At 43.6% G+C, this 17490-nt stretch overlaps 1 protein-coding gene across 1 annotated transcript in view; it reads left to right on the forward strand.

Moving 5' to 3' along the window:
* The first annotated feature begins 16524 nt into the window (after positions 1 to 16524).
* Positions 16525 to 17490, forward strand: part of LOC106590408 (carboxypeptidase A6) — a 57003-nt gene continuing 56037 nt past the window's right edge. Inside the window, exon 1 of the mRNA XM_014181399.2 lies at positions 16525 to 16990. Within this exon, the coding sequence (XP_014036874.1) occupies positions 16875 to 16990 (116 nt within the window). The 5' untranslated portion in view covers positions 16525 to 16874. The remainder of the gene's footprint in view (positions 16991 to 17490) is intronic.

The following is a 17490-nucleotide window of genomic DNA, read 5'->3' on the forward strand; positions in this document are numbered from 1 at the left end:
CCTCCTGTAGGTTTCCATTCCAACCCCAGTTGTAACTAACCTGATTCATCTGATCAACCAACCCTGGTCTATATGACCAATTTACAATGTCCAAAGATTATACTATATTTGTTCTACCACCAAAGGAAGCAACTGCTATTTTAGTAAATTTAGTGCCTTCTCATCATGACATGGCAAGAAGAACTCATAGTGTCATTGAAGTTATTGCAATGACAATGATAATATAATTGTCATTGCATGGTCACTGGGTCAACCATAAGGTAGTGGTCAGTACCAGGGCTTGAACAACAAAAGGACTCGCCACCCTTTTCTTCAGGTGCGGGCCTGTATGTGAGAGGGCATATGATTCTCAATTTGACTACATTCACTGATATCTAACCCAGGCCTGTACTAACATATTAGGGTCTGAAGGGCATCCACAGGGCACTGGTGACAGATTGAGATTTATATGAATGCCAATGCAGGTCAATTGCAGAATCCAGGCAGTTCATTGCCCATGACTTTGCACTCTAGTTAGCATCTAGAGTATTAATCATGTATTGGTGCTGCTGGTGACTTGCTATTGCCAGAAAGTGCCATTAGTGGCACTGAAGATATGATGCCCCTTATACCATTCACACTCAATACGTTTTGGGCCAAGCACAACAGACCTCCATCACACATCACTTAGATTGGCCTCGGATCTGTAACCTGATACCCATTTATCAGACTAATCACACCTTCAGATCAGGACAAACATGTGGGTTGTTAAAGGAATTACCCACCGTAACATACAGAAGTTCTCTGAGAGGACTCTAAAAGGTTGAGGATATATAATACTTTAGAAACATCAAATGAATAAAGACCGACAGAAAAAACTCAAGATTTCAATTATATCGAAGTACCTTTGAAAGGATAGCAACACCACATTTTTGACTCAAAGAGGGTGCTACAGCTTTATAATATACACTACCATTCAAAAGTTTGGGGTCACTTAGAAATGTCCTTGTTTTTGAAAGAAAAGCACATTTTTTTGTCCATTAAAATAACATAAAATTGATCAGAAATACAGTGTAGACATTGTTAATGTTGTAAATGACTATTGTAGCTGGAAACTGCAGAATTTTTATGGAATATCTACATAGGCTTACAAAGGCCCGTTATCAGCAACCATCACTCCTGTGTTCTAATGGCACGTTGTGTTAGCTAATCTAGTTAGTTTTTCATTTAAAAAAACGTAGATTAGCCTCACAAGTCCTCAGCTGGCAACTTCATTAAATAGTATGCGCAAAACACCAGTCTCAACGTCAACAGTGAAGAGACGACTCTAGGATGCTGGCCTTCTAGGCAGAGTTACAAAGAAAAATCCATGTCTCAGACTGGCCAATGTCTCAGACTGGCCAAAATAAAAGATTAAGATGGGAAAAGAACACAGACACCGGACAGAGGAACTCTGCCTAGAAGGCCAGCATCCCGGAGTGGCCTCTACACTGTTGACGTTGAGACTGGTGTTTTGCGAGTACTATTTGATGAAGCCGCCAGTTGAGGACTTCTGAGGCATCTGTTTCTCAAACTAGACAATCTAATGTACTGGTCCTCTTGCTCAGTTGTGCACCGGGCCTCCCACTCCTCTTTCTGTTCTGGTTAGAGCCAGTTTGCGCTGTTCTGTGAAGGGAGTAGTACACAGCGTTGTACGATATCTTCAGTTTCTTGGAAATTTCTCACATGGAATAGCCTTCATTTCTCAGAACAAGAATAGACTGACGAGTTTCAGGAGAAAGTGCTTTGTTTCTGGCCATTTGGAGCCTGTAATCGAACCCACAAATGCTGATGCTCCAGATACTCAACTAGTCTAAAGAAGGCAAGTTGTAATGCTTCTTTAAAACCTGTTGGGGCTAGGGGGCAGTATTTGCACGGCCGGATAAAAAACGTACCCGATTTAATCTGGTTACTACTCCTGCCCAGAAACTAGAATATGCATATACTTAGTAGATTTGGAAAGAAAACACTGTAACATTTCTAAAACTGTTTGAATGGTGTCTGTGAGTATAACATAACTCATATGGCAGGCCAAAACCTGAGAAGATTCCATACAGGAAGTGCCCTGTCTGACCATTTGTTTCCTTCTGTTGCATCTCTATCAAAAATACAGCATCTGTGCTGTAACGTGACACTTTCTAAGGCTCCCATTGGCTCTCTAAAGCCGCCAGAAAGTGGAATGGGGTGTCTGCTGTCTCTGGGCAAAGTACAACAGCTTTGTTTGTTAGTGGTCAGCCTGGGGACAGTGACACTGAGATGCGCGTTCATGAGCATTCTCCATTTTTTTCTTTCAGTCTTTGAATGAATACAACGTTGCCCGGTTGGAATATTATCGCTATTTTATGAGAAAAATAGCATAAAAATTGATTTTAAACAGCATTTGACATGCTTCTAAGTACGGTAATGGAATATTTTGAATTTTTTTGTCACGAAATGCGCTTGCGCGTCACCCTTCGGATAGAGACCTGAACGCACGAACAAAACGGAGCTATTTGAATATAACTATGGATTATTTGGAACCAAAACAGCATTTGTTGTTGAAGTAGAAGTCCTGGGAGTGCGTTCTGACGAAGAACAGCAAAGGTAATCCAATTTTTCTAATAGTAATTCTGAGTTTAGGTTGTCCCAAACTTGGTGGGTGTCAAAATAGCTAGCCGTGATGGCCGGGTTATGTACTCAGAATATTGCAAAATGTGCTTTCGCCGAAAAGCTATTTTAAAATCTGACACTGCTATTGCATAAAGGAGTTCTGTATCTATAATTCTTAAAATAATTGTTATGTATTTTGTGAACGTTTATCATGAGTAATTTAGTAAATTCACCGGAAGTTTGCGGTGGGTATGCTAGTTCTGAACATCACATGCTAATGTAAAAAGCTGGTTTTTGATATAAATATGAACTTGAGTGAACAAAACATGCATGTATTGTATAACATAATGTCCTAGGAGTGTCATCTGATGAAGATCATCAAAGGTTAGTGCTGCATTTAGCTGTGGTTTTGGTTTTTGTGACATATATGCTTGCTTTGAAAATGGCTGTGTGATTATTTTTGGCAGGGTACTCTCCTGACATAATCTAATGTTTTGCTTTCGCTGTAAAGCCTTTTTGAAATCGGACAATGTGGTTAGATTAACGAGAGTATTGTCTTTAAAATGGTGTAAAATAGTAATATGTTTGAGAAATTGAAGTTATAGCATTTTTGAGGTATTTGTATTTCGCGCCACGCGATTCCACTGGCTGTTGACTAGGGTGGGACGCTTGTTAATCAGCAAAACAGTTTTCAGCTATGCTAAGATAATTGCAAAAGGGTTTTCTAATGATCAATTAGCCTTTTAAAATGATAATCTTGAATTAGCTAACACAAAGTGCCATTGGAACACAGAAGTGATGGTTGCTGATAATGGGCCTCTGTACGCCTATGTAGATATTCCATAAAAAAACTGCTGTTTCAAGCTACAATAGTAATTTACAACATTAACAATGTTTACACTGTATTTCTGATAAATTTGATGTTATTTTAATGGACAAAAAATGTGCTTTTCTTTCAAAAACAAGGACATTTCTAAGTGACCCTAAACTTTTCAGCGGAAGTGTACATTAGAAATACAAAATGGTTTTGTGTCCCACCTACACCTGCAGTGTAATACAGCATCTGTGGGAAGTTCCAATCCTGTTGTTGTGGAAAATTAGATCCAAAGATTGAGAGACTATTTAATGATATAATAGAAACATCTTTAATACAAGCAGCTGCATGGGAGATCCACCTCTGATTTCACTGGGAAGAACTCAGACTAAATGTTATGTCTCTTATATAGTGGGAGGTAATAATACAATCATATTGTTACACAACAGTTATTTTATACAAGCAACAGTTCCAGAACACAATGGCCTTGTGTTAGAGCACAGACATAACACGAGTCTATGCAAGGCATAACGTCACTGTCACGACTTCCGCCCGATTACCGTATTAACCCCTCGTTCCATGTGTCTCTCCTCAGGCCGGTGGTGGCTGGCACACTCCAGGAGTCTGAGGTGCGGTTCCTCCGCCACCTTCTGGACAACGAGAGGGCCCTGGTGTACTCCGTTCGCTCCATACTGGATTCGAGGCGTCGGGCGAGGGGCCTTCAGTACCTCGTGGAGTGGGAGGGGTACGGACCGGAGGAGAGGTGCTGGGTCCCAGTGGAGGACGTGTTGGACCCTTCAATGCTGCGGGAGTTCCACCGTCTCCGGCCGGATCGCCCTGCGCCTCGCCCTCCGGGTCGTCCCCGAGGCCGGTGTCAAGGGGGGGGGGTACTGTCACGACTTCCGCCGAGGTCGGTCCCTCTCCTTGTTCGGGCGGCGTACGGCGGTCGACGTCAACGGTCTTCTAGCCATCGCCGATCCACCTTTCATTTTCCATTTGTTTTGTCTTGTTTTCCCGCACACCTGGTTTGCATTCCCTCATTACTCGTCTTGCATATAACACTATGTTTCCCCCCATGTCTGTGTGTGGAATTCTGTAATGGAGTGCGTAACTGGCTGCAGGGAATTCAGGCGCAGGAGAACAGAAATGGGTAGCAAACGGAGCCCTTTATTAAGGAGAACAAAACACGGCACTCAGAAAACTAAACACACACGGGTTACAATGACCCGGCGCAAACCAGCCTGGAGTACACATACATTTACACATAACAATTCCACACACAGACATGGGGGGAAACAGAGGGTTATATGCAAGACGAGTAATGATAGAATGCAAACCAGGTGTGCGGGAAAACAAGACAAAACAAATGGAAAATGAAAGGTGGATCAGCGATGGCTAGAACACCGGTGACGTCGACCGCCGAACGCCGTCCGAACAAGGAGAGGGACCGACCTCGGCGGAAGTTGTGACAGTCACAGTCCAACACAGAACATATCACGTGAGAAGTTACATCAGCTCACCCCAAATTCTGTCACCACAATTCCCCCTTTGATGCCATGAAAACCATAGGCATCACCATACATTATATATCTGAGCTCTTGTCAGACTGAATTGAAAACATTCTGGTTTCTGGGAAATTGGCATTTTACACAGAAAGGGGTGGTCTGAATGGAACTCCTAAAAGGTAATCATAACAATCATAACAATCTGGGGAAAAGGGGGATTCATAGGGATGTGGTCATTTCGATGGCTGTCACACGCGTCGTAGTGAACAAACCAAGGCGCAGCGGGTTGAGTGCTCATCTTTTGTTTTGAATGAAAACACTTCACAAAGAAAAAACAAACGACAGCCAAACAGTTCTGTCATGTATACTAACAAACTAAACAGAAAGCAACCACCCACAAAACCCAAAGGAAAACAGGCTGCCTAAGTATGGCTCCCAATCAGAGACAACGAAAGACACCTGCCTCTGATTGGAAACCATACTCGGCCAAACATGGAAAACGAAACATAGAAATAGAAAACCACAACAAATTCCCCTAGAACCAAACAAACCCCAAACACACAAACCAACCCCCCTGCCACGCCCTGACCATTCTACTATGGCAAAATGACCCTTTTCACTGGTCAGGACGTGACAATGGCAGTAGGCACTATCATTTCCAATAGGACAAAATGGATCCCCAATAAAGGGTGAACCAATGGTGAGATCTGTCAGGTCATAAAAGTTTACTTCTGATGGGGAGGAGATACTTCTGTTTCACACAATCTCCTCACCAAGGTCATCAGGCATGAGAACAGACCACTATCTCCTCACCAAGGCCATCAGGCATGAGAACAGGCAGAATGATAGCACAAGGACTCCAACCACGGCTAGGAAACCTTGCAACACGAGAGATCCAATGTTCCCCAGGTTAGTTTTCACCCATGCAAATAGATCCCAACCCCACTCGTTCTCGTTATCCTGCTTGTTTACAGTAGCTACCACCTGTCTGATAGTGGCAACAGACTGAGCAACCCCAATGGTGGAATCCGAAATGTAAGTACAACATTTAGCAACCCCCCCCCCCCCCCATCCGTTTTTGGGGGGTATCTGTACTTTAATTTACTATTCATATTTTTGACTACTTTTACTTCACTACATACCTAAAGAAAATTATGTACTTTTTACTCATTTTCCCTGACACCCAAAAGTACTCCTTACATTTTGAATGCTTAGCAGGACAGGAAAATAATCTAATTCACACACTTATCAAGAGAACATCCCTGGTCATCCCTACTGCCTCTGATCTGGTGAACTCAGTAAGCACATGCTTCATTTCTAAATTATGTCTGAGAGTTGGAGTGTGCCCCTGGCTATCCATAAATAACTAAAAACTAGAAAATGTGGCTGTCTGCTTTGCTTAATATAAGGAATTCAAAATGATTTATACTTTTCATTTTACTTTTGATACTTATTAAGTATATTTTAGCAATTACATACTTTTAGACCTTGACTCAATTAGTATTTTACTGGGTGACTTTCACTTTTACTTGAGTCATTTTCTATTAACGTATCTTACTTTTACTCAAGAATGACAATTGGGTACTTTTTCCACCACTGCTAGTTTGTAAGACCATGGTACGTGTAGCTACGAGTTCAGCAGTTAATGCTTCCAAAGCAGTGGCAGTAGCATTCCCCATTCTTTCTACTTCATTGGCTAGTTCTCGAATGGAATCAAGCACACTGTATTTGGTGTTGTGTGGTATAGCTACCATTGCAGGATGAATCATTCCCAGAATGGTGGTAGAAGTTCTAAACATGTTGCTCTTGACAACATCACACCAACCCTGGGCGAGCTAACCTCAACCACAACCACTATTTTTGTATTCATCATCCCAATGTCAGCGTAGACAGACCTCTTCACTCACACATCCCACTCACTAACCTCATATTAAGTTTCTAAATCACACACAATACGAGACCGTGGGACTGTGGTTGTGGGTAACAGCCATGAGGAGGAACCGTGAGGTGCCTTTGAGTTCAGCATCTGACACTTTTTTAAACTATCATCAGTCTTTTATGCTGCCCTTTCATATTTTTAGCACCAGTAACAGACACACTGGTTTCTATTAACAGTTGTCTTCTTCACAGAGAGCTTTAATTGTGTGTGTGCAGATGGAAGGCTGTGGATGGCAGATGTTCATTTTCTGTCAAATGCAGCTCTGTCATCTTTCCCCATAGGTGTTGGTGTTATGTAGGCCTATCTCCTACATCTCTATATCCAGCATCAGGGTGGGACCTCTTCACTAACCACAGAGTGAATCTCTGGATCTAGTCTAGTGTGTTTCCCATCAACTCTGATGTCCCTAATGTCTAGAGAATATTCCAGGCCCTCAAAAGGGCATCTAAATACAGCCGCTTAGCTAGGCCAACTGTGGTAGGACGCCGCTCGGGCCTAGTGGATGTTTCCCGGCCTTGTCATCTTTCCCTATCAGAATGGCCTGTGCTACCTGGAACTTTCCTGCCAAGGAAGTCATCTCCATCTGCTTCTCCTCCTCCATCCTGTAGTGAAGTAGACGGAGAAGAGCAAGAAGAGTGTTCCAATCAGCGCTGGTCCCATGTCACCAGTCGTGGAAACCGAAAGCAGCGGCATGCTGCTAAGCGGACGGGAGTGACTGCAAGAGGTTTGGAGCAGATTGACATAAGGAACAGCTTCGCTGCACTGGTGCCTGATCTACCTGCGCTTTCATTGCTGGGACTGCCTGTGTCTGTGACGGCGGTGCTAACTCCAACTATGCTTCGTTGTCGAGTTTTGGCTCCTTTCCCTCTCTCTGGGCGTACACTATCCTGCTTCTCGTGGACCTGTGGAAGGTTCAACAAATTGTGTGAGGGCTAAGAATGGGTAGATTTCTCTATTCCCTTCTCCGGCCATTGTATTGGGCAGTTCAATGGTGAGAAATGTCTCAGTCCCTGGAGCAAAAAAAATGTTGTGCTATCCAGGAGCAAGAGTACAGGACATCAATAAGCTGCTCCCAAACATTTTAAACCAGCATCAGGAAATTGAGTTTACCATGGTTAATGTGGTATTCAATGGCATTACGTGGGGAAGCTCAGAACAGCTGAAGATGGATTTTAAAGAACTGTTTGGGTCACTACTCGACACCAACAAACGCCCTATAATATCTGGCCCTCTGCCCTCCCTACATCGTGGCATTGAATGGTTCAGCAGACATTTAGCCCTCCATAACTGGCTACGAGACTATTGCAGCTCTGTGAGTATAACATTTATTGACAATGTTGATACCTTCTGGAAACAAAGCTAGTATTATAAGGAGGATGGGATCCACGACATTATAAGTCTGTGTTTTTTTTCCCACCTGGACAAAAGGAAAACCTATGTGAGAATGCTGTTCATTGACTACAGCTCAGCGTTCAACACCATAGTACCCACAAAGCTCATCACTAAGCTAAGGACCCTGGGACTAAACACCTCCCTCTGCAACTGGATACTGGACTTCCCGACTGGCCGCCCCCAGCTGGTAAGGGTAGGCAACAACACATCTGCCACGCTGATCCTCAACACTGGGGCCCCTCAGGGGTGCGTGCTTAGTCTCCTCCTGTACTCCCTGTTCACCCACGACTGTGTGGCCAAGCACAACTCCAACACCATGATTAAGTTTGCTGACGAAACAACAGTGGTAGGCCTGATCACCGACAACGATGAAACAGCCTATAGGGAGGAGGTCACAGACCTGGCAGTGTGGTGCCAGGACAACAATCTCTCCCACAATGTGAGCAAGACAAAGGAGATGATCGTGGACTATAGGAAAAGGATGGCCGAACAGGTCCCCATTAACATCAACGGGGCTGTAGTGGAGCAGGTCGAGTTTCAAGTTCCTTGGTGTCCACATCACCAACGCACTATCATGGTCCAAACACACCAAGACAGTTGTGAAGAGGGCATGACAGCACCTTTTCCCCCTCAGGATATTGAAAAGATTTGGCATGGGTCCCCAGATCCTCAAAAAGTCCTACAGCTGCACCATCAACAGCATCCTAACCGATTGTAACACCGCCTGGTATGGCAACAGCTCGGCATCTGTCCGTAAGGCGCTACAGAAGGTAATGCATACGGCACAGTACATCACTAGGGCCAAGCTTCCTGACATCCCGGACCTATATACTAGGCAGTGTCAGAGGAAGGCTCAAAAAATTGTCAAAGACTCCAGTCACCCAAGTCATAGACTGTTCTCTTTGCTACCACACAGCAAGCAGTACCGGAGGGCCAAGTCTAGGACCAAAAGGCTCCCCCCCCCTTTGTTTTTACACTGCTGCTACTCGCTGTTCATTATCTATGCATAGTCACTTTACAAATGACCTTGATTAATCTGTACCCCTGCACATTGACACGGTACCGGTACTCCCTGTATATACCCTGGTTATTGTTATGTAATTTTCTTGTGTAAGTTTTTTTAATTTGTATTTTTTTTTACCTTAGTTTATTTAGTAAATGTTTTCTTAACTCTATTTCTTGAACTGCATTGTTGGTTAAGGTCTTGTAAGTAAGCATTTCACGGTAAGGTCTACACTTGTTGTATTCGATGCATGTGACAAATAACATTTGATTTGATTTGAGACAATTACTTATGAATGACCCAAGCTCAGCTCATTTAATCCCTACCATTGTGTCGCTGAGTTGTCATAATGCCTTAGCAAATGTACATTATCCCAGGGGCGCTGGAAGACACAATTTAAGTAACCTAATTTTTGTCGCTCGTACTGCCCTGAATGCCTCTGCTGATCCTACAGCTATTGAATGCAGTAATCATGTGCCTGTGAACCAGAGTTACAGTGCCTTCTGAAAGTATTCAGACCCCTTGACTTTTTCCACATTTTGTTAAGTTACAGCCTTATTCTAAAATAGTTTTTTCCCTCATCAATCTACAGAAAATACCCCATAATGACAAAGCAAAACGGGTTTTTAGAAAATGTTGATAATTTATTACAAATAAAAAACAGAAACATCACATTTACATAAGTACTCAGACCCCTTACACAGTACTTTGTTGAAGCACATTTGTCAGCAATTACAGCCTTGAGTCTTCTTGGGTATAACACTACAAGCTTGGCACACCTGTATTTGGGGAGTTTCTCCCATTCTTCTCTGTAGATCACCTCAAGCTATGTCAAGTTCGATGGGGAGCATTGCTGCACAGCTATTTTCAGGTCTCTCCAGAGATATTAGATTGGCTTCAATTCTGGGCTCTGGCTGGGCCATTCAAGGACATTCAGAGACTTGTCCCGAAGCTACTCCTGCGTTGTCTTGGCTGTGTGCTTAGGTCGTTGTCCTGTTGGAAGGTAAACTCTCGCTCTGGAGCAGGTTTTCATCAAGGATCTCTCTGTATTTTGCGCCGTTCATCTTTCCCTCGATCCAGCTTAGTCTTCCAGTCCCTGCCACTGAAAGACACCCACACAGCATGATGCTGCCACCACCATGCTTCACCGTAGGGATGGTGCCAGGTTTCCTCCAGACGTGACTCTTGGCACTCAGGCCAAAGAGTTCAATCTTGGTTTCATCAGACCAGAGAATCTTGTTTCTCATGGTCTGGGAGTCTTTAGGTGCCTTTTGGCAAACTCCAAGCGGGCTGTCATGTGCCTTTTACTGAGGAGTGCCTTCCGTTTGGCCACTACCATAAAGGCCTGATTGGTGGAGTGCTACAGAGATGGTTGTCCTTCTGGAAGGTTCTCCCATCTCCACAGAGGAACTCTGGAGCTCAGTGACCATCGAGTTCTCCCTGACCAAGGCCATTCTCCCCCAATTGCTCTGTTTGGCCGGGCAGCCAAATCTAGGAAGAGTCTTGGGGGTTCCAAACTTCTTCCATTTAAGAATGATGGAGGCCACTGTGTTCTTGGGGACCTTCAATGCTGCAGACCTTTTTTGTTACCCTTCCCCAGATCTGTGCCTCGACACAATCATGTCTCAGAGCTCAGTGGACAATTCCTTCAACCTCATGGCTTGGTTTTTGCTCTGACATGCACTGTCAACTGTGGGACTTTATATAGACAGGTGTGTGCCTTTCCAAATCATGTCCAATCAATTGAATTTACCACAGGTGGACTCCAATCAAGTTGTAGAAACATCTCAAGGATGATCAATGGAAACAGGATGAACCTGAGCTCCATCTCAAGTCTCATAGCAACGGTTCTGAATATTTATCTAAATAAGGTTTTTCTGTTTTTGCAAACATTTCTAAAAATCTGTTTTTGATTTGTCATTATGGGGCATTGTGTGTAGATTGCTGAGGGGTTTTATTTATGTAATCAATTGTATAATAAAAAAATTTGGAAAAGGTGAAGGGGTCTGAATACTTTCCGAAGGCACTGTACATTGTTAGCACTGAGGCAGTGTGCCCTAGCAGGATGTCCACTGTGTGCAGCTCACCCTGCACCAACACAAATAACCTGAGCATGTCTACCTCTGCCAAGCTTCCCAGTAAAGAAATAAAAACAATCAAGCATCCCAGAAAAGTGCTAAAAATAGCCCACATTAACATATGTAGCTTAAGAAACAAGGTTCATGAAATCAATAATTTGCTAGTAACAGATGGCATTCATATTCTGACAATCTATGACACTCATTTAGATAATGCCAATACATGGTTATAAAATCTACAGAAGAGACAAAAATTCCAAAGGTGGAGGTGTGGCCGGTTATATATAGAACCATATTCCTGTAAAGTTTAGAGAGGATCTCACGTTAAATACTGTTGAAGTAATATGGCTACAAGTTCATCTGCCTCACCTAAAGCCAATTCTGGTGGGAAGCTGCTATAGACCACCAAGAGCTAACAGTCAGTATCTGGATAACGTGTGAAATGCTTGATAATGCTGAATTTATATTGGATTGCGTTGCATTTAGGCGTGACTTGCTTCTAGGGTTCCCGAGATGCACAGCGGTCAAAGGCACTGCATCTCAGTGCAAGAGGCTTCACTACAGTCCCTGGTTTGAATCCAGGCTGTATCACATTTGGTTGTGATTGGGAGTCCCATAGGGTGGTGCACAACTGGCCCAGCGTCGTCTGGGTTTGGCTGGGGTAGTCATTTTAAATAAGAATTTGTTCTTAACTGACTTGACTAGTTAAATAAAGGTTAAGTAAAAAAAAGAACTCCTCCTTCAATAATGACCGTGACAGATTTTTTTCTGGCCCCCCCTCTAGATCCACAATCCCTGCTCGCACACGCACACACACACACACACACACACACACACACACACACACACACACACACACACACACACACACACACACACACACACACACACACACACACACACACTCACACACACACACACACACACACACACACACACACACACACACACACACACACACACACACACACACACACACACACACACACACACACACACACACACACACACACACACACACACACACACACACACACACACACACACACACACACACACACACACACACACACACACACACCAAACCCTCCCCCTAAAAGGTCAAAGGTTGTAGATGTGCACTCACAGTCCGGCTCAGATGTCATCTCTGACCTAGCAGAGCAACAGGGGGGTTGGACATAAAGAACTGCAGTCACCCTCAGAGCATGGCAGAGTCAGTCTGACCAGATGTTCCCTTCAGAGCATAGCAGAGTCAGTCTGACCAGAGGCCGCCTACAGCGCATGCCCACAGCCCCAGGCCAACAGAGACTTATCAAAGAACTCATTCACACCCTCGCTTCCACTCACAACATACTGTTTGCCTGAGAGAGAAAACACTAATTTACTGGCCCCCAGTGCCAGCAGTGCCATTTTTAACCGTACCAGATAGTATAGACTCGGACTCTGTGAGAGCCAGAGTGAACGGGTCCTCCACCTATCCCACAAACCACAGGTAGAGCTAAACTGTATGCCGGAACACTGTGTTCCTATGTTCCAAAAGTCACAGCTCAGTTTTATTGCCAGTCTGCTTAGTCCACCAAGCAATGCAGTCTTCATATACGCAACATATTTTAGTCCTCCCACAAACCCAGCACATGACATATACACACTAATATGTAACGCAGGAGTTTTATGAATATGCTACTGTACAGTATGTGTGGCTGTCAAGGTACTCAAAAAACCTTCAGTGGGGGTTTTATGTTATTTTAATAAATGGCTATGGGTATGTCAACCACCCTCTGCATTGACCATATTGGCCTACTAAATGGGCCTGTGAAATTCACCAATGGAGGACGATTTCACTTATGTGTTTTTGATGGACCTCAGTATAATAAACATCAATCTGCCTTTTATATCTGTCCAAATGAACCATTTGACATTTAGATGCAGTGCTTTTGGCAGGATAAAATTAGAACTCTGTTTCTCATGAACGTGCTTTTTCTCACTGAATGTGGCAGACAGATTTTGTTCAAATAGACCGCTGGCAGATTGACTATTAAATGCAGATGAAATGCAGAGAGCGCTTCACATTGGTGTCAGATGGACTGACTTTCCAATTATGAATGATTGTATGAAAAACAATTCAATTTCACAACAAGCACACCATTGATCACATGATAATTGGTTCCAGTTTGGGACCGTGAATCCTTGAAGATGGCAGGGGCATCATCTCCAAACGGTCTCTTGTGGGATCACTTTTTTTTCAGCTGTGTAGTGGAAGTAGATTTTAGTTGTATGCAAATATAATTTACAGATACCATAGGAGAATTTACTAGTACACTAAAATGTATATATACAGACACCAACTTCTGCCACCCATGCACTCACAAAATAAGTATTACAGTAGGAAAATGCTTCTGGTAGAGAGCCCATACAGATGTGGGATCTTCATTTGAGCCAGTTTGCTACACCAGGAATATAATCCTGCAACAGAAAATGTGAATTATTATGTGGATTATAGTTATTGTATTCTTTTTTAGGGATTGATATAGTTTTCGTAAGGGAGAATCGAAGTGTGACATTTCAAAATGGAAATTACAAACTTCAGAAGCCTTTTTAAACCTCAAATACACCGCAACAGAGAGATCAATTTAAGATTATACATCTGTACTTGTTCTACTACATGCACAAAGGTTCTCTCCTGCTCACTCATTCAGCTCACTGTCTGGGCGGGAACCATTCCTGTCTGTGTCTGTTTTGGGGGAATAATGTGTACGGGTGTAAAACAGGTGGCGCAGTGTTTACATAGGAGGGAAGCATGCGAAATATGTGCTGCTGCCATGCAATCACAAAGGGAAAAGCCTGGCGGTTGATTTAGACGTTTAATCACAGCGCTGGGTGATAAGTAGAGGATCAAACGAAGGCACGCCAAGCCTGGAATAACAGGGAGAGCCACCTAGCCTACACAGCGATACACACAGTGATAGATTACTGGTGGAAACAGGCCAAAGGAGTAGCAGCAGGTTGGGATGGATGCCCCAGTCATCAGGTCAGACAGAACTTTATCAATATACTGTACCTTCACTGGGTTGTCTGGAGAATTGATGGGTAGCTGTGAATTTGTGGTAGAATTGAATGCACAAGTATCTAAACTCAGCAACAACAAAAAAAATTCCTCTCACTGTCAACTGCGTTTATTTTCAGCAAACTAAACATGTGTAAATATTTGTATGAACATAAGATTCAACAACTGAGACATAAACTGAACAAGTTCCACAGACATGTGATTAACAGAAATGGAATAATGTGTCCCTGAACTCAAAATCAAAAGTAACAGGCAGTATCTGGTGTGGCCACCAGCGGCATTAAGTAATGCAGTGCATCTCCTCCTCATGGACTGCACCAGATTTGCCCGTTCTTGCTGAGATGTTACCCCACTCTTCCACCAAGGCACCTGCAAGTTCCCAGACATTTCTGGTGGCAAACAGGGTCAAATAATAATAATCACAGTGGTTGTCGAGGGTAACAACACCTGCACAGGATCGGTACATCAGAACATCACACCTACGGGACAGGTACAGGATGGCAACAACAACTGCCCGAGTTACACCAGGAACGCACAATCCCTCCAACAAGCTCAGTCCGATGATGCTGTGACACACCACCCAAGACCATGACGGACCCTCCACCTCCAAATCGATCCCACTCCAGAGTACAGGCCTCGGTGGAACACTCATTCCTTCGACGATAAACGTGAATCGACCATCACCCCTGGTGAGACAAAACCGCGACTTGTCAGTGAAAAGCACTTTTTGCCAGTCCTGTCTGGTCCAGTGACGGTGGGTTTGTGCCCATAGGCGACGTTGTTTCCGGTGATGTCTTTTGAGGACCTGCCTTACAACAGGACTACAAGCCCTCAGTCCAGCCTCTCTCAGCCTATTGCGGACAGTCTGAGCACTGATGGAGGGATTGTGCGTTCCTGGTGTAACTCGGGCAGTTGTTGTTGCCATCCTGTACCAGTCCCGCAGGTGAGATGTTTGGATGTACCAATCCTGTGCAGGTGTTGTTACACCTGGTCTGCCACTGTGAGGACAATCAGCTGTCCGTCCTGTCTCCCTGTAGCGCTGTCTTAGGCATCTCACAGTACAGACATTGCAATTTATTTCCCTGGCCACATCTGCAGTCCTCATACCTCCTTGCAGCATACCTAAGGCACGTTCACGCAGATGAGCAGGGACCCTGGGCATCTTTCTTTTGGTGTTTTTCAGTAGAAAGGCCTCTTTTGTGTCCTAAGTTTTCATAACTATGACCTTAATTGCCTACCGTCTGTAAGCTGTTAGTGTCTTAATGACTGTTCCACAGGTGCATGTTCATTAACTGTTTATGGTTCATTGAACAAGCATGGGAAACAGTGTTTAAACCCTTCACCCATGATGATCTGTGAAGTTATTTGAATTTGTACGAATTATCTTTGAAAGACAGGGTCCTGAAAAAGGGACGTTTCTTTTTTTGCTGAGTTTAGTATTTCTAGATCTATCAGAGAGTTTGGGGAGACTGCATCTGTTCTCGTCCCTGTTATCTCTACTGTCTGGCTTCTATTACCCAAAGTCTGGGGTACACACTGACTGACTGGTTGACTGATTAAATGACACACACCTCTATTGAACTCAGGGCTGGGGACAATTCCATTATTCCATTCCAGTCTATCATTGAAACCCCACAGATCTGTATGTGGTTTATCTGATAAATCTTCTGGAGACTACAGTCTAAATGAGGGTCTATTTCAGTGTGCAGCAGCTCAACAAACACTGAGCATACAGAGTGGATTCGTTTTTATTTTCCAAAAATGTTTGTTTTACAGAGTATAGAGAGGACAGATGGAGATTATCACCTTAAGTGTGCGTTATAAACAAGCAAAAGGATATACATGCTGTCAAAATAGTTGCATACTAAAATTGACGAACAATTTATATCTAAAATGTAGGCTACAGTCTGTTCTCTAAAGTTTATCCAAAGTCCCCAATAGTCACTTTTTGTTTGAGTTAGTTATTCTATGCCAGTCACTCTATTATGCAAGAGGCATATGGTCCTGTTCACGGTGTCGGTAAACGATGCTATCGATTTAAATACCTCGCTTCGGTATTAATTCGCGGTAATCCGGTGCGAGCCCATCGTCTACCCATATCCAAACGGGACAGGGATCCTGTTACCAACCTCTCTGACACACACCAGGTCACGTGACACAGATCCTGCACATTTAAAAAAGAACGGGATTTATAATTCCCACCAGGGCTTCAAAGAGGTGGATAAATTACTCCCCGTTGCCAGTTAACCGATTTTCGCACCTCCGCGGCACTTCTGTGCAATTGACAGCGCGCAGAACGCACCAACGACCCATGAGACTCCATCAGCAAACCTGATGACGAGCGGCCCATCCTTATTTTTAACCCTCAGTTTCTATTCTTATACTGTACGAAGTTGATCGAAGCCTGCAGAGAAATCATCTTCGAGGGCGGGAAGTGGGGCTATCCTCTGTCGTTATTAATGTACGCTCAGGATGGCAGTGGACTTTAGATGCGCAGTTCACGGCTCAGTCTTTTGGGGCTGTGTGATTATCCTCAGTAACGTGCTATGTCCCATTGATGCGTACCTCTACAACAACCGCTATGCAGGGTAAGTGAGGATTCTCATTCATTCCTTGTGACTGTTAGTAAATTGAGTCCTAAGAGCTCTCATTCATGTTGAAGACTTGAAGTTGAACCCCTATGAAGTAAAATAGAAGGATGAAAACATACAAGGAATGATCTGTATCTTAAGTACTGTAGGCCTACTGAAACCAAACTATCTGATTATCAAAATGGTTTATCACTTCCTCTCATCTCCTGTTGAAAAGAGATGGATTGTTCAAAGCAACAGTATGACCACAATTTTTTTCTCTCATATTCCCTGCTGGAGAACTATTCTCTGCTGGAGACATAACATATTGTGTCTATTTAGTTGTGTGTTCAAGACATATGGGACTAAAACAATTTCTGTGAAAAGATGCCCCAACGGAGAGTTGATAGCAGACAGATAAGGCGAACTGGGACATTGAGAAACAGTAATATTTTGGGACAGAGAACCTCAGCAGAGAACCTGGCTGTGTTGATGTCCTGTCAAGTGGCATGTGGCAC

The sequence above is a fragment of the Salmo salar genome, chromosome ssa29 (assembly GCF_905237065.1).
Source record: "Salmo salar chromosome ssa29, Ssal_v3.1, whole genome shotgun sequence".
NCBI lineage: Eukaryota > Metazoa > Chordata > Actinopteri > Salmoniformes > Salmonidae > Salmo > Salmo salar.